The sequence below is a fragment of the Morchella importuna genome, assembly GCF_003444635.1.
Source record: "Morchella importuna strain M04M26 chromosome Unknown Morimp01GS037, whole genome shotgun sequence".
Taxonomy (NCBI): Eukaryota; Fungi; Ascomycota; class Pezizomycetes; order Pezizales; family Morchellaceae; genus Morchella; species Morchella importuna.
The window spans coordinates 111,629-130,986 of NW_025763434.1; the positions used below are offsets into that span (position 1 = coordinate 111,629).

A 19,358-nucleotide genomic window follows, 5' to 3' on the forward strand; every position below is an offset into this window, starting at 1 on the left:
CAAGTTCCTTGATATTTTGAGCCTTATATCGGATTTACTTAACCGAAAAATTCCATGTCATATTGTCTAGAGTAGCTCTATTCTCAAAGCGTCCAGCGTAACCGCTGTTCTTTGTTACACCGAATACCGCTGGGCGGCTGCATAAACTACTCAGGTCTCCTAGAGCCGCATCACACCCTGCACAACGCCCAATATCTCTCTGAATTGCCGCGTAGGGGTACATAAATACCTAGAGGTCAAGTCGCACAAGAAATGCCGGGCTGAGATGAGGAGGAGGAGGAGGAGACAAAAGCATCATCATCTCAACCTCTGACCTTCCCCACAAAAGAGACTTCAAACGAAAAAGATAAAGATGATACAACCACCTACAGATGCCTTTGCGAATCTAGGAATTAGTGCGCCCGTTCCTCTAGTCTGTTCGTCCGGCTCTAGTGTTGCGTCGTCTACAACACTGGGGTTGGTGGGAGATATTCCTACTGCTATTACTACTGTTACTGCTGCTGATCGGCTGGTTGTCGGTGTGGATTTCGGAACTACGTATAGCGGGTATGTTTTGCTTTTATTTAATAAAAATCTAATCAAGTAGAGAGAATTAGTAGGGCTACGGGGGTTGCTTTTTATTATTATCTTCTTTGAGAATACATTTTACGTAAAGATGCGTTGAGAACTTGTATCAGGCAATCAGGGATCTATGTAAGAGTTAACTTTACTAACGCTATCTCCAGCGTCGCAGCAGTCTACAGCGGTACTCCGGATGATATTGAAGTGTATGTCAATGATCTGTACAACCCATTTTCTTCTTCTGACTAATATTTTACCAGAATTAAGACCTGGCCCGGCGGGAATGGCATCACCTCCGACAAAGTCCCCACTGAGATCTCCTACACTCCCTCTACGGGCAATGCTTCCAGCTACCGCTGGGGTTTCCAGCCTACCCCTACATCACCACGGCTACGCTGCCTCAAACTCTTCCTGGACCGAAATCAAAAGATCCCCAATTATGTATCTCCTCTCGAAACCGCAACTTTGCTCCGTGGCGTCAATAAATCTGTTCTGGACGCCATCAGCGACTACCTTGGCGCACTCCATGCCCATACCATCACAACCTTAACTCGACGCTACGGAATCAGCTTTATGGCAATAACACCGATTACCTGGGTCCTCACCGTCCCCGCTGTCTGGAGCGATGCGGCGAAGACCGCCACTCGCCATGCAGCTGAGCGTGCAGGAATGAAATCTCCACGGCTCATTAGCGAGCCAGAGGCCGCAGCAGTGTACACACTAAAGGCTATACAGCCCAACACTCTGAGTGTTGGGGATCATTTTGTAGTTTGCGACGCGGGTGGTGGAACAGCGGATCTGATATCGTATGAAATTGTGGCGCTGGAGCCAGATTTAAAGTTGGCTGAGTCGTCGATTGGAACTGGCGGGCTTTGCGGGTCTGTTCTGTTGAATTACGCATTCGAGGAGCATTGCAGGAAGAGATTGGGAAGAGGGGTTTATAATGGGTTGAAGCCGAAGACTAGAGCTATGGCAATGAAGTATTGGGATGAGTATGTTAAGCGGAACTTTAAATATATAAATTCCGCGACGAGCGACGGGAGCGAGGATGGTGAGGATGAAGAGGAGATATCAGTGCCATTTCCAGGACTCCCAGATGATGAGGAGAAAAGGGTTGAGAGCGGTTTTTTAATGCTGAAAAAGGATGAATTGAGGGATATTTTTGAACCTGTTGTGGAACAAGTCGTAGATTTGTGCGAAGATCAGGTTGAAACAATCAGAAGAAAGGGTGGAAAAGTCAAGGTACGTTCTCTCTGTAAGACTACAACTGGGACTCAGCACTTACAATGAACGAAAACAGGGTATCGTGTTAGTTGGTGGATTCGGTCAAAGTAATTACCTGTATAATCGTCTCGATTCACACTTTAATTCTCCACCTCCATATGGCGATACTCCAATATCAATCGCACCACTACCGAAGGTTGAGATTATGCAGCCGCTATATGCATGGACTGCTGTTGTCAGGGGTGCCGTCCTCAGAGGGTTAGAAGGATCTATAATAGCATCTCGGAAGGCTCGATATCACTATGGGACGAGCTATGCAACTGTGTGGGAAGAAGGCAAACACCCAAAGGCAGAACGTTACTGGAGCCCTCTATGGGAGCGATGGATGATTGATGATCGAATGGAATGGCGTAATTGACCCCCCCCCCCCCCCTTTTCTTTCTTCGGGGCCCCTCCACCACGATTGATTTATCTCTTCAATGCAAAGTTACTAACTGGCGCAGACATAAACCGTGGTCAGTCCATTTCCGAAAATACACCAATAAGATTTCATTACACGCGCAACTTCGAATCCTCACTCATAGTCGAGGAGGAATTAATGATTTGCGAGTCTGCGATTGCACCCATGACCCGTAAAGATCAGAGCGTTCGTCCGCTCTGTACACTGAAAACGGACCTTTCTGCGGTGCCGAAGAAGGAATTTACAAGGTTAGAAACAAGTGATGGCAGAGTTTTTATGAATTTGGATTTTGCCCTCGAGCTGAGAGTGGATTCGGCAAGCTTGATGTTTGAATTAAAGGTGAAGGGGGTAAGTGTCTATGCACGTGACTCTTGAGGAAGTGGTCATTACTAACTAGGCGAGTATCAGATTTCATATGGCTCTGTGACAGCTACATTCCATTAGGAGGGTTTTCTTTTTTTAGTAGTAATTGGATTCGGATGATGGAGACATGCGGTAATTATGAAATTATGAACCAGTTGTTGTAACGTAATTCAGGTGAAACCTATCATTGACCCCACCTGGATAATTTCGGCAGCACATTCTACCAAGCGCACAAGGCAGAAAGACTGAAGATGAATCAGTTCTCAGACTTCCTGAGAATAATTGTATCGGCAACAAAGACGAAGAAGTTGTTGGTAGTATCCTGGAGGGACCGATCGAGCTATTATTGGAGGTATCTACCATGCACGCAGGGCACCACCCACTATATTCTCAAAACATTCCCGTATCAAATTTACGCCTATCTGAATTTAAGACGAGACTAATAAAAATTTTCATCTTTTGGAATTATTTTATAACCACCTGGTCGCGAAAGGGAAATAAATTCGCGTGCGTTACCGTTTCCATTGTCATTGATACGAGAGCTATGCTCTGATTATGACGTCTCTGTCTACACACAGGGAGACGTAGGCTAGGCTTCTCTATCTGCTATAAAGATCAGCCTACCCCTCTTGTAGGAGAAATATTCAAATTCTCTCACTCTCACTCTCACTCTCAAAAACTCGAAAGAAAAAGACTTGACACTCTGAAACCCATTTAAATTTCCCCCATCTCCTTCAATCTTCCAATTTATAAATCTCAAACCTCACACCAGAAAACAATTAAAATGAAAATCTCTCTGTTAAGTATCGCTGTATGCATGCCCGCCCTCGGGTTTGTCGCAGCCAGACCAACCGCCCAGGCACCCGCCCACTCCGGCACCGTGTATTCGTATTGGGACTATATTATTTCTGAGCACTCGCACACCCCTATCACAAAGAGGGAGTCTCGTATTGTGCCTGTCTCTAAGAACGGTATGCTAGTTTTTTTCTTTTTCTTTTCCCTCTCCCCTTCTCCCTTTATACGCACTTGTGGCTGTTTTGTCGTATGATATCATGGCTTTTGTGGGTTTTGTTGTCATGACATATATATACGTCGTGTGTGCATACTTTGTCATTGTCGAACTTTTGTTTCGTCATAGATTTCCCAATTGGGCCGTTTTCATTACAATGACGATTCACGATACCCTCACCGCTGCATCATATACCACACGCACTACTTCAAATTCAGCACTAACAATACTCCCCCAGAAAACGACAAGTTCCTCGACCGCTGGGCTACAAACTTCAACACCCCCGCTCCCGAGCCCGTTGTGGTTCCCCCGACAACTTCCCGAACTATAGTCGGCACGCTCACCTCCGCCGCCGACGCCCTCTTCGGCTCGTGGGGCAAGGGTGCAAAGGACTCCGAGCCCGGCCCGTACGCCCACCCCCCGACCCGCCATACCGACAGCAGCGCCGACCGCTACTCCAAGTATGCTTCTTCCAACATGGACGATGACGCACCGCCCAGGTACGAAGATATCTTTGAAACAGACAATATCATGGACTGGAGGACTGCTCCGTCTCACCAGAGTGATGACGAGACTGCCGGCCCGAGTGGGTATTCGTATTTCGCGGATGACAAGGGGGGAATGAGTGGATACTCTTCCTCTTCCAGCAATGACGATGAGCCTTTCAATCCCGACGGGGGCTCGGCTACTAACTACTGGTCTGAGCTTTTAGCGCCAGAGAAGGTCGTGGTCATGCCCGGGAATCCGTTGACTGCCGAGGGGTTGGCCGAGGAGATCTGGAGGCAGGCTGATGCGGGGCACTCCACGGAAGAGACAAATTATTGGAACACTGAGCCAGAAGTCAAGCGCTCTGGTACGTTTAATCTCTCCTGCATGTCTGTGTTTTTTTTGCATTGCTAATTGTTTGGGTATGTAGGTTGGCAGAAATTCCTCGACTGGTGTAAGAAAGCCTGGAATACCGTCAAGGGCGTGTTCACCAAAAAGGACTAGGTTGCCTTGATGCGGGGTGGCCGATGGCCTTTTGGTTGTTGTTCTCATCTAATTTGTGGTGTCTTGAGGGGGTAGATGCTGGGATATTTAACGTTGTTTTTTGTTTTTTTATTGGAAAATAGACGGGCTTTTTCACAGAGTAGAGGCCTTTTCGGAGTTTTTTAGTTTCTTTTTTATTCAAACACTTGCTTTCATCGATAGATTTTAGATAGTATGGATTGATTTATACATCTAAGATACGAAGTACATGTATGAGTTATCATGAAGAGAGATGAACAGAACACGCTTCCACAAACATCCAGCATTCTCAAAACCTCTCCCAAGCCCTCAGGATCTCCCAGACCCTACAGCGTGACAAAAAAATATTATCCGAGACATCCATACTCGGTCCACAACTACCACAAAGAGGATTTCCGAGTGATATTCTATGAATAGGATCACTCAACAAAACCACCGACATCGTCAGTTTTCAATCTTTGTAGGCATATATGTAAGTCAGGAGAGTTCTACGAGCAGAAATAAACGGAAGAAAGTTTAGTCCTTAGGCCCCAAGTTTAGTGGAGGCATCACTGGAAAGAAAATATGTATCTATTCATCCGTGAGACGCTCAAGAGAAAGGAAATCCCTACAAGTGCCCCCCGATATGACACCGACCAAACGAAAGACAAAAGGAAACTTGCGAGATGAGCGAAGCCAAAGAGAAAGAGAAGGACCAATTCCGATGCTAACACATCCAAGCTTTTCTTCGCCCCACTCCACACCACTCCCGAAACACCAAAAATAAATCACAATCCGCAAATCAATCATTTCCAACGTGTTCGGTCATAGAATGATGAAAGCTAGGCATCCCGTCCGCTCTGCCATATATAACCATCATATCGCCTAGTTAGTACTGCAGTGGGTGACCATGTGGGAATCCTGGGTACCGAACTCAAGTTTTTTGTTTTTGCTACGGTGGGAGGTGGGGTGGGAGTTGGCATGGATCGTTTTCAAGCATAGGCGTGCGCCAACTGGTCAAGCGATACTAATAGAAGCGTCATTTTTGAGGCCTTGGGGGGACGAGATGTCTGGACTCTAGAGACGAAGAAATTTTTAGTGTAGAGCAGGGTGAACCTTGCTCGCGCTAGTGCTAGCCTACTACCAGATACGACGGCATGAAAGGAAACTTGGCGACACCTCATCCTTTGGTTTAAGGCTTACACGTATTTTTCAGTCTTATGGAATTCTTGATTTCTTATATACGGCTTATATACGGCTTATTGGAGGCTTATGTGAAGAAACAGCTTGTTAATTTTTTACAAGGGTTATATGGCGTTTAGAAAAGGTTTGCCTCAAGTATAAAAGTGCTGAAATGATTTAGAGAATTCGTAGAACGGTTCTTAAGGCACTCGTGTTCACATTAGAAACTTCACATTGTGTGAATCGTCCGTCGCATGAATTAAACAAAAAAAAAAAAAAAAAAAAAAAAAAAGCATCGTCCGTCGCTGCTTCTAGGATAAAGTAATCGGTGGTAATTCTCCCTACGTAAATGTACATTTGACTGTGTGGGGTGGGGGATGGGCTTAATTCAATCGCGGTTCGAGTGATGAGGCGTGAACATGGCGTTGCAGGGCAAAGCAGTCACTGAGCTAACCAAATATAAAACCCACAAACTGATCATTACCTACGTGTTCGGTCATAGAATGATGAAAGCTAGGCATCCCGTCCGCTCTGCCATATATAACCATCATATCGCCTAGTTAGTACTGCAGTGGGTGACCATGTGGGAATCCTGGGTACCGAACTCTTTTTTTCTTTTCGCTTCGGTGGGCGGGTTGGGGTGGAGGAAGTGGGGGCGGGTTTTGTTGAGAGTGGGGAAGATCTGGTGGTTTGGCAACCAGATACGCGTGCCAACAGTATGGCTACATGTATCTGTTAGCGGTGCCGATAGAAACATCATTTTCGAGGTTTTAAAGGACTCTGGAAGGATCTTTTAGTGCAGGGCGGGGTCAACCTTGCTAACGCTAGCGGATAAGAGGACATCAAAGAAAAACTTGGCGACACCTAATTTTTCGGAGTATAAGCCTTATTTCAGTCTTATGGCATGCTTATAGGAGGCTTACGGAAGGCTTATATGAGGCTTATTATGAGGAAGTGGTCTTCTAAGAGTTTATGTTCTAAACGTATTACGTGGGGTTTAGAAAAGGGTTATCTTGAGGTCGGGCTCACACAGAACTTCTATTAAAGCACTCAGTTTCTACTGGAATCTCCAGGTTATGCACGCTGGATAGGCCAAGATGGTTGAGATTTTGCAGTCGTTCCTCGCTGATTCTGAATAAAACCAATCAATCTCAATCCTCTCTAATACTGTGTGGGCGGAGATTCGGTTAATTCGATCACGATTCGAGTGATGAGCTGTGAATGTGGTGGCAGAGTGGTCCACGAACAAAACCGACCGCTTGATATAACAACGGTCCTAGGAGGTTTTGGATATCTCCTTCTAACAACTCTTCAGATCAGGAGCTCCGTATACATACTAACCTCTAAAAGACGTGCACGTACTTAATTTATCGACGTTACTTGCAATCATCGCAGACAAGTAATGCCAAAAATTGTGAAAAATTGTGAAAAATTACAGAACAGATGTCACCACCTGGACAGTTCACTGTTAAGACTTGACGACCCACCCTTGAGAGAAATGGCAGCCACACGTTACTCCACCCCTTTACAAAGTAAATCACCTTCTGTCCCATATGTATTTAGCATGGTTAAGGGCATAGGGGTACTCCCCCGCCCCACCCCGGCGTACACAGCCGTCAAGGACGAAAATGTAAAGTCCACAAATCGATCATTGCCAACGTGTTCGGTCATAGAATGATGAAAGCTAGGCATCCCGTTCGCTCTGCCATATATAACCATCATATCGCCTAGTTAGTACTGCAGTGGGTGACCATGTGGGAATCCTGGGTACCGAACTCACCCCTTTCTTTTTACTTTTTGGTTGTGATGGTAGTGATAACGCCTGGGAGTTGGCAACCAGATTGACTTGCCCGTCGAACGAGTTTCTTTAAGCGATTACAGTAAGAGAGTCTGGTTTTACTTTTAATAGATCGCGGGATTTCTGGAGATGAAAACTAATGTTTGTAGGCGCGGGGACAAGGGTCAACTGGTGCAACTATGTACTAGCTAGCCCGACTAGGTGGCCCTAATGACACTCGGCGATGCCTTCTCAGTGATTCTCAACAGTGACCAGAAATACAGATTCGGTAAACTCAGAAAATTCTAGATATATATGCACTCAAAGCACTGTTTCCTATCAGAACTCTCCTATCGAAATATCCTTGTAGCGTGTCTGATTTTACGGTTACTATCCGTTATGATTTGCCGGAGGATTAAATGAAGATTCTACACCGGCATGTCCCTATTTGTTCTGGGAACATGGAGTTTCAGCAACAGCTTCGAGCTAGAAGGTTCAATCGCTCAGTACTGGAATCCGGCGCCCTTCTAGTGAGAGGGATAGCATCGGCGTAGAAACCCAAAGAAAAGAGACCGAAAGTGCAGATATTACCCTCGTACATGCAGCTTGAAGTCTGAGCTTTCGCTGCACAGTTAACAATTTCTTTTGCGTTCCCGTTGAGCTCCAGCGAGATGACATCAAACATGTCGAAGAGAACACCGCGTGCAAGAGTTCTCGCGGGGAAGGTTCAAGCACTCCTGGTCACTCCTCGCAATTTAATTTACATACACCTGTCATGACGCCGAATTCCTTGCATCCCTTCGTTCGTGCCCGGTTTTTGTAAGAAAAAGCCGAGTTGATATTCAAAACACTAACTGCTATCCTGTAGAGTGGAAAGATCTGTTGAAAAAGAGGTCACAAACTGTGACTTCGAGCCTAAAGAGGCCCGCGGAGTATGGGTTAGGTGTACTAAAGATGAAAGTCACTGGAACAAGTTAAACACCCCCCAATAGCGTTTCTCGTCACAAAAACGAACGAAGGGATCTCCGTTACAACAATGTTTCCATTCAGCTTTGCTTCACGACGTTATCGCATTGTTCTGTCATACGATAAATGTTACATAGCTTTCCTTCAACAATCACGTACTTTAATTTTTTACTCTCTTTACCGTTTCCACAACTACAGCAACCGCCACAGAATGTCTGGCCTGAACATCGTTCGTCGATTTGTCGGTTGCCGCCAGCTTCAGGGTTTTTGCGGTCCACTAGTGGCAAGAAGGGCTTCTACCACGATCAGACAGGCAAGTCTTCAGTCTCACGGTACTAGCTTGTTCGTGTTGCTCATGCAAGCCGAGTGGCTAATTCAGAGAAACCTAAATAACGACGGCCATGGCTCATCCGATCTTGAGGGTCCAAGGAAGAAGGCATCTTTTGCATCAAGATATGTCCCTACGCGGGACGAATTCCACCGACTTACTAAAGTAAGCACTTAATAGTACTTTGGAGAATATAAGCCATAATATTAATGAGCTTATTAAATTAGAACATCACAGTCCTCAAGACTCACGCGGCCGAATTCGAGTCATGTGTTAAGGATTTGGAGAAGAAATTTGACCAGGGATTTAACCGTTTACTCTTCCTTATCGTGGGTTCCTTCCTATTAGTAGTGGGGTGGGATATCTATAAGCTTAAGGAGGAACATTCGGAGGCTTGAGCTGTTGAAGGAGACCGTGTTTAGGTTGGGGGGATGTGTTAACAAGGAATCATATGTAAAGGCTGAAGAGGTCCTCAGTCGTTAGTAAGTGATGATGATGTGCCAAATCCCCCAACTAAAGAATGTAGGTAACTGATGAAAATTGACATAGTTTTCGCCTGTTCAGGCTGTGGGGGCTAATTCTTATTTACATATGGTGATCATAGCGTTTTGTATTTTTATCCTTTTTTTATTTGGTGTATGGTGCATTATAAATAGAGGGGGTTTTGCTGCTTGCAAGAAATAGATGGCTTAATTACTATATGTAGGTGAATAGAAGAATGTTTTCCACCCCCGAAGGTACAGTTGTTTATAGTTTAGGTATTTTCCACCAAAGTTATATTATCTTGTTGCTTAACGAGCCGGGGGGGGGGGGGGGGGGCGTATAACTAAGCCCGACAGCTGCAAAGAAATACTTACCAGCGAAGCGAGCAAAAGGAAGAGAAGTGAGTGAATGGAGCGTTTAGTTACATATATAGTAGGTTTATATATTGGTCACTCGCTGTCACTCGGTGTCAATCGCCTGTTGCAATTGGGCTTCAAGGATGGCATGCAGGGGCCTAGCTATTGGACGGCTTTAGTTGTGTTTAATTTCTCTGTTTATCTGAAAACTACTAGCTATCAAAGTATTCATGCCAATCTAACCTCGCTGCAGATCACCATGGAGGTAATATATTGCTATCAAACAGTAGATTATTAGAGGGCCACTAATCTTCGTCCACTGCTAACTAGACTACATGTAACTAACTACAAACTACACAACAACTAACCAAGGCACTAACCAAGGACAAGTCCAGCCAGGATCAAACTAGATAACACTAACGCCAGTACAATATGCAATCGACACTGTCAATACACAGGAAAAGAGGAAGAAAGTCAAAAGAAAAGCACCAGAAAGAGAAAGAAAGAAAAGAAAAGCCCACAACCAGCCCGCCCCCTCCCTAGTCCTCCTTCCCCCCCTTCCCCCCCCTCTCCTTCCCCTCCTCCTCCTGGCCCACCTCCAAGATCTCCTCCGCCGCCCTCTCCATCCACACCTTCACCCACCCACCCACCTGTCCCCACGTAAACACAAAGAAATTCACCACCCCGATCGCCACCACCACCCAACTAATCTGCGCCGCCCGGTCCCTACCCGTCCGTCCAATCCCACTGCCAATCCCACTACTACGCAGATTCCACACCGGATTCGGCAGCAGATACACCACCTTCAGAAACCCCAGCAGCCCCAGCGACGCAAAGCCCTTCAACATATGCTCGACCACGCCGCCCGCGCGTCCCGTCAGCGACAACGGCTGCTGCACCACCGCCGCCGCGCCCCCGGTGGTGGAGGAGGTGCGGCCAAGAAACAGCGCCGGCGGGTCAAGATACGTGTTGATGATGGGCTCGGAGACGAAGCCGAGCAGATACACGGCGAGCACCATGATGCCGGTTGTGAGGCCGAAGCGCAGCGCGGGGGAGCCGATGATGGCGGCCAGCTTGAGGCGGCGGAAGCGGTACTGGTAGTGGCAGGTGGGGCATTGGTAGAAGTTTGTTTGGTTCGCCGAGAGGAGGCGCCATTGTTGTAGGCAGCCTTGGTGCACGTAGCGGGAGGAGCCCTTGCAGGTGCAGGGGGAGATGAGGCGGCCGAGCTCGGGGTCGGGGGCGTAGGGGTAGGGCACTTGGTCAAAGCAGATGCGGCAGGTGTGGGTGTCGAGGGGGGAGGGGGTGAGGGGGGTGAGGGGGGTGAGGGGGGTGGGGAGGGGGGCGAGGCGGTGAAGGTGCTGAAGGGGGGGTCGTGGGTTTCCATGGTGGTGGTGGAGGCTCTTCTTCTTCTGAGCTGTAGCTAGATGGAGTGTAGAGAGCAATCACAGAGACTGTAGATAGTGGAGAGAGTGTAGAGACTGTCTGTAGATATTATCGCAGTGTACAGCGTGGAGTGTGAAGTGTAGGAGATCAGAGGTCTTCTGGTGGTGGATAGTGGTGATGTCTTTTGGTGCTTATCCTCTCCCCCGTCCCCGGAAGCGGCAACGTCAAAGCTCTGGCTGGGGTGCTGCCGCCGCTAGCTAAAAAAAAAAAAAAGGTGCAGCGATCATCGAGAAGATTCCACTGCAACGAATTAAGGCAACGGAGCTGGGAAACACCACAGTCAGTCATTGCTCGATTGATTATACCGAATTGGTACAGCGATATAGGTACTCTGCTCTTGGGGGTAGTAGATTGGAGCTGTATCAATTAGTATCTAGAGCTCAGAAAGAGCGCCCAGCTGTGGGCATTGAATGCTTCAATTGAAGCTCACTTCCCCCATGGCTTTTCAAAGACGCGCTCCGATCAATTGACCGAACCATTTCCCGTGATTGATTGCCAAGAGCCTGGAAGGTTGGCTATCCGCAGCACATGGGTGTGGTCGATCATTTCTCTTGTATGTAAAACCACAGTGCATGCGGTGCAAACCGTAAAACAGAGCCCTCCTAGCCATTGTCGACGGCGAAATGTAGCCCTTAAGGTGTAGAGAGCTTAATCACCCGTTCGATCAACTGTGCGTTCTCAGGATCCAGAATATATATGTGTATGTAGAAGGCCAGAGACTCGTATGTTCGAGGTTTTAGGATCAGTTGTCAATCATTAATTACCAGCTGCAGTGCATCCACGAAGCCCAAAAACTAGGTGTAGGCCTGGCTCTATCCCAGCTGAATTAAATGATGTATGACTGCCGTAAAATTATCATGTATACCACAAGAATCCATGAGAGATAGGAGACGATACTACCGGCTAGTTATAAAGCTACCCTATCTCTCCCGCCGCGTCGTCTCGACGTGGTGTATCTAGTAAATGCTATTCTCGATCCGCCGCCCCTCCTCGTCGAGCTTGTGGTACTAGGAATTGTGATTGTCTCGGACAAACTGTCTGTAATTAGTTGATTGATAATTCATTAACTGTGCGCATGGGCTCTCTGAGTGGGTGGGTTAGCCATCGAGTATTATGGCATAGGGACTTAGCGTATATATGGAGCTCCATCACCCATGACCCCAGCGGGGCCACTGCCTTCGCAACAAGTGGATTATTTACACCCCTAGGAATTCTTTGACAACACCGGTTTAGTTTCTTCTCTTGTCTTTTGCTTCATTGATTGGACTTTACTGAGAATTACCTATAAATGAAAAATTCACGGTAAGAACCAGAAGGTTATTACATAGAAATATAAATACTAAACTAGAGGGTCAATGGCAACAATTTCAAGCCCTGATTCAGAACATCCTTCACCGCAGTGTCTCCGTTACACATTGAAACCGCAGAAACCTAAAATATAGGAGAATTCTGCTATGAAATGGGGGGGTTATGTGAGCACTTTAAGTGCTTCATGTATTTAGATACTTCGGATCTGAGGTTTCCATACGTACGGGCACCTCTATATTTCTAATCACTGTTTTGTGTGCCAATGATGCTGTCTATGTACATGTAAATTAGTATGTGTGTCATGTTAGGTAGCTTTTATTGACGCTATCTGACCCCTGTCCGTGCACTAACAAACTTTTCATCTCCAGAACCCTTGTTCCCCCGAGTCCCAATGACGAGCCTCGAGGACATCAAAACAGACTCTATCACCCTCTTCGCTTATAGAAGATCATCGCGTATCCATCCAGTTGCCACCCCCTAACTTTCACTAAGAAATCTTCACCACCGTTTCACCAAAATGCCTCCCCATCAACGCCAACAACAAAAAGAAAAAAGAGTTCGGTACCCAGGATTCCCACATGGTCACCCACTGCAGTACTAACTAGGCGATATGATGGTTATATATGGCAGAGCGGACGGGATGCCTAGCTTTCATCATTCTATGACCGAACACGTTGGTAATGATTGATTTGTGGGTTTTAATTTGAAAAGGTGTTGGAGCGCTGGAGCTCTGGGCTTTTTTTTTATAACCTTTATATAAGCCTCCGCCGCACTAGAGAGCTACAACATATAAGAAGCTGAATACCACGTCAAGCGATGATCCCGGAATACAGTTGTCTCTCGATGTAAGGATATGGTCGAGAAATCTGTACCCTTATAAGGCAAGTATCACTTAGTATATATTGTAAATGCCCTCAACGGGTATCTGAAGAACGTTCCTCAATGCTACCGTTATCCCCTCTGGAAGAACTCGGTGAGTTGTAGAGGGCCAGTAACCACAAAATCCCTATTGCGATCAATGAAACTATAATGCTGAGTTGGGACTTTGAGGGCACCGTGTTGGGGAACCATTTAGTACGGTTTAGTACTCTTTTAAATTTATGTTCGCTTGATCACCATCAGGCCATCCTACTCCTTATACCCAAACTAAAAAGGTTAATATCGAACTGTACTAAATTCTTCAAACGTCTTCAAGGCCCCACGGAAAATGCGGACTTTTACTATGGACATCTCTACCAGAATAGCTGATCGGAATTTGTGTGACAATGATATCAACTGCATGTAAATTAGTAAGTAGGCTTCACTAGCGCTAACTGGCCCCTGTCCCTGCACTAACAAACTTTTCACTTCCAGAATCCTTCTCTAACATCTTGAGAAAGCAACAACAGACTGTTCACCGCCTTTGCTTGCAGAGAATTATTCAGTTGCTAAACCGCTACTCTCAAACTCCATCACCATGCAAAATCACCCGGGGTTTTACCACAACCATGTCAACAACAACAAAAACAAAAGAGTTCGGTACCCAGGATTCCCACATGGTCACCCACTGCAGTACTAACTAGGCGATATGATGGTTATATATGGCAGAGCGGACGGGATGCCTAGCTTTCATCATTCTATGACCGAACACGTTAGCAATGATTAAATTGTAGGTTTTATTTTGGCCGGGGTGTGGGGTGTGGGTTGAGGGGTCCCTGCCAAATCGTGAGATTGTAAAGGGTGCGGTTTAGAGGCGGAGTAAGACTGGGAAGAACTCTTGAAATGGTCTTGGCTTGAAGAAACTCCTATAAATTTACTTACATGTCTACGGCAGGTTTGGTAATAAGAGTGAAGTCTAAAATGGCACCACGAGAGCCTTCTGCATTCAGCACCCCCCCAATCCGTCCCGGATTTTCACGGCTTTCTAAAATCCCCCAGGTCCCTCGGTCCAGTTGCCCAAGCAGGAAAAACACATAACAAGACAGATGCTGGGGTACTAAGACAATACTGATCATCATGTATCACTCGGGCACCTTTCTCGCCGATTCTCGATAAAACAGCGAGATTTATTTATTACGAAAGCTATTTGGTACTACACCATTCAAAGAAAGAAAGAAGCATAAATGACACCAATATTACTGAACCACAAATGAAAACCGGGGGGGGGGGGGGGGGGGGGGGGGGGGGCTGATGAAACAAAAGGAAAGAGTGAGTGAGTGACAGAAAGAAAGAAAGAGAGCTATAAATGAAACTAGCCAGAGGCCACAATATCAATATCACCACACCTTCTATATCAGCAGCGTCACAGTTATACGTCCATGGAAGAAAGAGAAAGTGATGGCAACATAAGAACAGAAGAAAGAAAATCCCACCGACAACAAGAAAAAAGGTCCTCAAGGCGCCATAACCCCCTCCGTAAATAACATCAACCTCACACCTCCCTCCTCCACAACTCCGTCCTCCGGCTCCACAACTTCTTCCTCCCCCATCTTGCCCAAATGCACCAAGCACTTCTCACCACCCACCTGCCCCACGTCCACCCCCATCATCCCAATCGCCCACATAAACCTCCTCACCCTCGCGACATCCATCTGCGCATAACCCCTCCCCACACACCACGGCCCCTTCCCACCCTCGCCCCCGGCAACCACCCCACCTCCACCACCATTCTTCACCCCCACCGGCAACACCAACCACACCTTCTCCTTCACCCCAGTCCCAACCCCCTCCACAAACGCCGCCAACCCCCAGAACCTCTTCAAAAACGACCCCATTCCCAGTTTCGCTCCATCACCACCGCTGCTGCCTTCACCGCCCCACAGGTTCCTCCCAGACATAAGCCGCTTCCCAATTTCCTCTTCCACAGAGGCTAACAGTTTAGCACGGCACTTGCACACCCTTCTGCGCAGTGCCTCCTCCCTGCTCAGTCCCCCCTGGGGCACAGGAGCACGGCAGCGCATACACATGCCCTGTGACTTCAGCCCGGCGTCCCATGAGTCTTGGACAGAGCGGCGGACGGCAACGAAGAGGTAGTGCTCGATGAGGGCTGAGACAGATAACGGGAGGCGTGAGATAGGTGGTAGGAGAGTAGAGGTGTGGTGCGTTGATGTGCCATATTGGTGGCAGAGACGGAAGCAGTGCAGGGCAGGTAGGAGGAGGGAGTGTGCGGTGAGGGCGAGGAAGAGGGGATCTTGGGGACTGGGTGGGCCCAGAGGAGGAGTGGGGAGGTCTTTTGGGGGGGGGCTGGCTTCGGGGTGGAGGCGGCCGGGGTCGTCATTTAGAGGATATGTGTGTGCTGATTTGAGTATTTATTTGATGAAGTGAGCAAGATTGTAGGATTATGAGCCGTAAATTTGAGTGTTCCTAGATGAGAGATTGATGAGAGATGAGATGAAGGATGAAGGAGGACAGAAGAACGATCCTGAGAGACAAGGAGAGTAGAACAGACCACGTCCATGTTTTTATTATACTCACATATGCCTAAACCAAAGTACATTTATATTAGCAGACAGGCCAGCCTAGCCCACATGGGCCTATTCTAGATCCAATGAAGAAGCCTTTACACACTCCTCAAGAAGATACAATGTGCTACTTAAACCTACGAAACATACCAAGCCAATAAGATGCAGAGATCACAGATTATCACTCGGTGGTTTATTAATTTGGCGGGTGATCGAGGGTGATCGAGAGTGATTATCGTCGACTCAATCTCAAAAAAACTACAGATTATTGAAGAAAACCAACACATCGTAACTTAGAAGCAAGACTACGAATGTATTTCATGAAGCTAACAGAAAAACTTTAATGCGGTGAGATGCGCAGGATACTTGAGATGCAGCTTCACGTTGGACTTCCTGTCCAAGTGTCTATTTTGACATGAGCATATTCTCATTTCCCGTCAAATCCCTCCTCTTCCTCCCCTCCTCCTCTGCTCTCAGCATATATTATATATCGCCAGGCTCCTATCCCAGAAGCCTCACTTCTTCCACAACATCCACGCCACAAACACCACAACTCCCTCCATCGCCCACCCAGACAACAGATACGCAGAAAGTACCAACCTCACAATCCCCATACTAACCAACACCAGCAACATACACACCTGAAGCACCACCATGACCTTCTCAAACAACCCCCCAATCGACAACAAACCCCCAGCTTTACCCTCAAAGCCTACAGCCGCCACCGGATCCCACCCATCCATCGACATCCCCTCCCTTCGTCGAACCTACAGATTGCCACGCTGCCCACGATCACATCCTTTGCCAACCTCTTGCCCTGATACTTGCGGACTGCCGCCTCTGCATCAAACTTATGCACGCGCACCCTTGGTCCCCCGAATACACCGTATTGACAACCGTCACCTTCAACTTAATCTCCGGCAACTTGACCTCTTCTGAGGGATCCTGCTCCTCTTTATACCTGGGCTCAGGGATCAAGAACCCCCGGTCGAAAAACTCCTTCCTAACAGCCGCCACAAAGTCCCTCAGCCTCTCATAGCCATCAGCGATCTTATTACCAGTAGGAACCGTATACAGAACTCCCGTGCGCCACTTTCCGCTCCCCGTCTCGAGGCCCCTCAGGTCCGTCTCGATGGTCTCATACCCACCGCCCCAGGTGACTTGGCGGACAAGATACCTAAAATTAATCTCGTTGAGGAGCTTGATAGCGGCTCTCTCGGCCGCGTAGGTAGGGAGCGAGAGCTGGCCCAGCGGGATCATGAGAGCTGAGGCGGGGCGGATGGCGCTGGTGAGGACGACCTTTTGGTCCTGGTGAAGGTAGGAGGTGAGGGTGTTGGTCATGGTAAGGAGGGTTTCGTTGAAAGGTGATGGGGCTGGGGTGAGCGGGGGGTTGTGGCCAAGGGGGAGGCAGAGGAAGTGGGTTGGTTTGGGTTTGGACTTTGGTTTTGGGGGGGGCGGGGTGGGTTCCGTTGAGAATTGGGATGCCATTGGGGATGTGGATTCCATTGAGGATGGAGATTCCATTGAGGGTGGAGATTCCATTGAGGATGGGGAATCCGTTGAGGATGAGGATTCCATCGATAATGGAGACTCCATCGTAGATGGGAATTCCATTGAAGGTGAGGACGCCATTGATGATGGTGAATCCATTGGGGATACGGAATCCATTGGGGATGAGGGAGGTGTCATCGGTGAAGGAGAAGATGTCATTGGTGATCTCTTAGACAGTTGAGATGGAAAGATGGAAAGATGTGGAAATGGAGAGATGGAGGGTGTGGTATAAGGAAGAAGAAGGAAAAGTCGGATAGAAGGTGCTTTTGGAAGAGCTTAGATGTGAGGAGGCCATTTAAACCTCATCCTCTGTTTAAACCGTATATCTAACCTTTACAGGGATACAAATACTTACAAACGAAACGCGGGCGTACTCGCCCTATGATAATACTACAAGTTAAATTATCTTAATGTCAAGGAGGATACATTTCTTCTCGAATAGAAATACTCACGACAATAAAGACAATTACTCTCCCTTTGTGATAGGGATACATCCATGTATTTAGGCTTCTTCCTCTAAACCGTGTACATACATATCTGACCTTTACAGAAACACAAATAACAAACGAAACGCAGTCGACTTGCACTACGATTATAAGCTGCAAATTCCGCCGTCTCGTCTTTATATCAAGGGGGGTGTAAGCCTTCAGTACACGTTTTTCTGGTTTTTAGTACAAATCCTCTCTGGCCATAAAGAAAGACAACTATAAAGAAAGACAGTCATCCGCCCTGTGTTGTGATAGGCTCCGTCCTCTAAGCCGTATATCTGACCCCTTACAGGACACAAATACTTACAAACGAAACACCCTATGACGATGAACTCCAAATGAAGGGTATTTGTATTCACTACTTACATGTATTTCTGTTCCCGTGAGTACAAATCCTCTCTGGCCATCTATATACTTGCCTGTAACTACCCACCCCGCGGCGAGGCTGTTTAAACCACATCCTCTGAACAGTACTCCATATGCACATCCGACCTTTACGAGACACCCCACGACGACGACACGCAACCAACTGCAAGTCCAACTATCTTGTATTTAGTAACGACATGTATCCAGCCAGTACATATCTCTAATCTTATGAGTATCCCCGTGAGGATAAGACAATTACTCGCCCTATGAGTGCCCCAACTGGCCGGTATCTTCAACAAAAAGTAGTGTGATTACGAGCGAGTGATCTCTGGTGAAACGAGACGCACGGGTGTACGTCGGCATAGCTACCCTGGTATTAACACTACAGGCCTATCATGATAACCGTTGCTTCGATAGGAAGGTCTAGCTAGACCATACTCTACAGATCTAAACACCCAGGGCTCCCAAGGTTCCCAAGGACGAAAGGAGGCAAGGGATCAAGACTTCGGATTGACACTCCAGTCAGTGACGCCGGTTGAGGCTCCCTGTCCCACAACGTCTTCCGCCGGGAAAATGGAAAAAATGGCCATCTTCCGAGGAGGGACCGGTAAGATCTTGTGGAACGCATGACGGATGGATGACCTGAGTAAAAAAGATCCCGGGAATCACTCTCACCTCACACAACCACACAACCACGCAACCAGCAGCAAGCAATGAATGGGATGGGACAGGAAAGCAGGGACACCGGAATATTTTTCTTCTTGCCAAATTGCGCCTTTCTATTTCTTCCCCAATCGTCTCTGAAAAAGGAATCAAGATATAAAAGATTTTTTTTTACAAGAAAGTTCGAAGAAAGAAAAAAAAAAAAAAAAAAACACCACCAAAAAAAATAAATGCTTATTACAGAGAACCGTGCGTGCGTATCGCCAGCATACCAAAGGACCAGTTGTGCTATCTAAACCGAAACAAACTGTCTAGACCCCGTGGAACACCATCGAGACAAAACGAAAAAAAGAGTAGAGAGGGGTTCTATGTGACTTTTAAAGAGATAGGTAGGATGAGGGAA

General features: G+C 47.2%; 5 protein-coding genes across 5 annotated transcripts; 2 read left to right on the forward strand and 3 right to left on the reverse strand.

The window, feature by feature from the left end:
- Positions 1-352: 352 nt before the first annotated feature.
- On the forward strand, positions 353-2,689 carry LAJ45_09536 (uncharacterized protein; the record flags this gene model as incomplete). Its single annotated transcript, XM_046119077.1, has 6 exons — positions 353-546; positions 726-767; positions 822-1,803; positions 1,862-2,195; positions 2,289-2,593; positions 2,654-2,689. 6 exons carry the CDS (start codon positions 353-355, stop codon positions 2,687-2,689), a joined length of 1,893 nt encoding a protein of 630 aa, XP_045967647.1.
- Positions 2,690-3,392: 703 nt separating this feature from the next.
- Positions 3,393-4,607, forward strand: LAJ45_09537 (uncharacterized protein; the record flags this gene model as incomplete). Its single annotated transcript, XM_046119078.1, has 3 exons — positions 3,393-3,579; positions 3,856-4,470; positions 4,534-4,607. 3 exons carry the CDS (start codon positions 3,393-3,395, stop codon positions 4,605-4,607), a joined length of 876 nt encoding a protein of 291 aa, XP_045967648.1.
- Positions 4,608-10,235: 5,628 nt separating this feature from the next.
- Positions 10,236-11,749, reverse strand: LAJ45_09538 (uncharacterized protein; the record flags this gene model as incomplete). The annotated part of the gene is made up of 2 exons (XM_046119079.1): positions 10,236-11,116; positions 11,725-11,749. 2 exons carry the CDS (start codon positions 11,747-11,749, stop codon positions 10,236-10,238), a joined length of 906 nt encoding a protein of 301 aa, XP_045967649.1.
- A 3,070-nt stretch (positions 11,750-14,819) lies between these two features.
- On the reverse strand, positions 14,820-15,922 carry LAJ45_09539 (uncharacterized protein; the record flags this gene model as incomplete). The annotated part of the gene is made up of 2 exons (XM_046119080.1): positions 14,820-15,721; positions 15,901-15,922. The coding sequence occupies 2 exons, from the start codon at positions 15,920-15,922 to the stop codon at positions 14,820-14,822; spliced, it is 924 nt and encodes a 307-aa protein (XP_045967650.1).
- Positions 15,923-16,679: 757 nt separating this feature from the next.
- Positions 16,680-17,597, reverse strand: LAJ45_09540 (uncharacterized protein; the record flags this gene model as incomplete). Its single annotated transcript, XM_046119081.1, has 1 exon — positions 16,680-17,597. The coding sequence occupies one exon, from the start codon at positions 17,595-17,597 to the stop codon at positions 16,680-16,682; it is 918 nt and encodes a 305-aa protein (XP_045967651.1).
- Between the last annotated feature and the right edge of the window lie 1,761 nt (positions 17,598-19,358).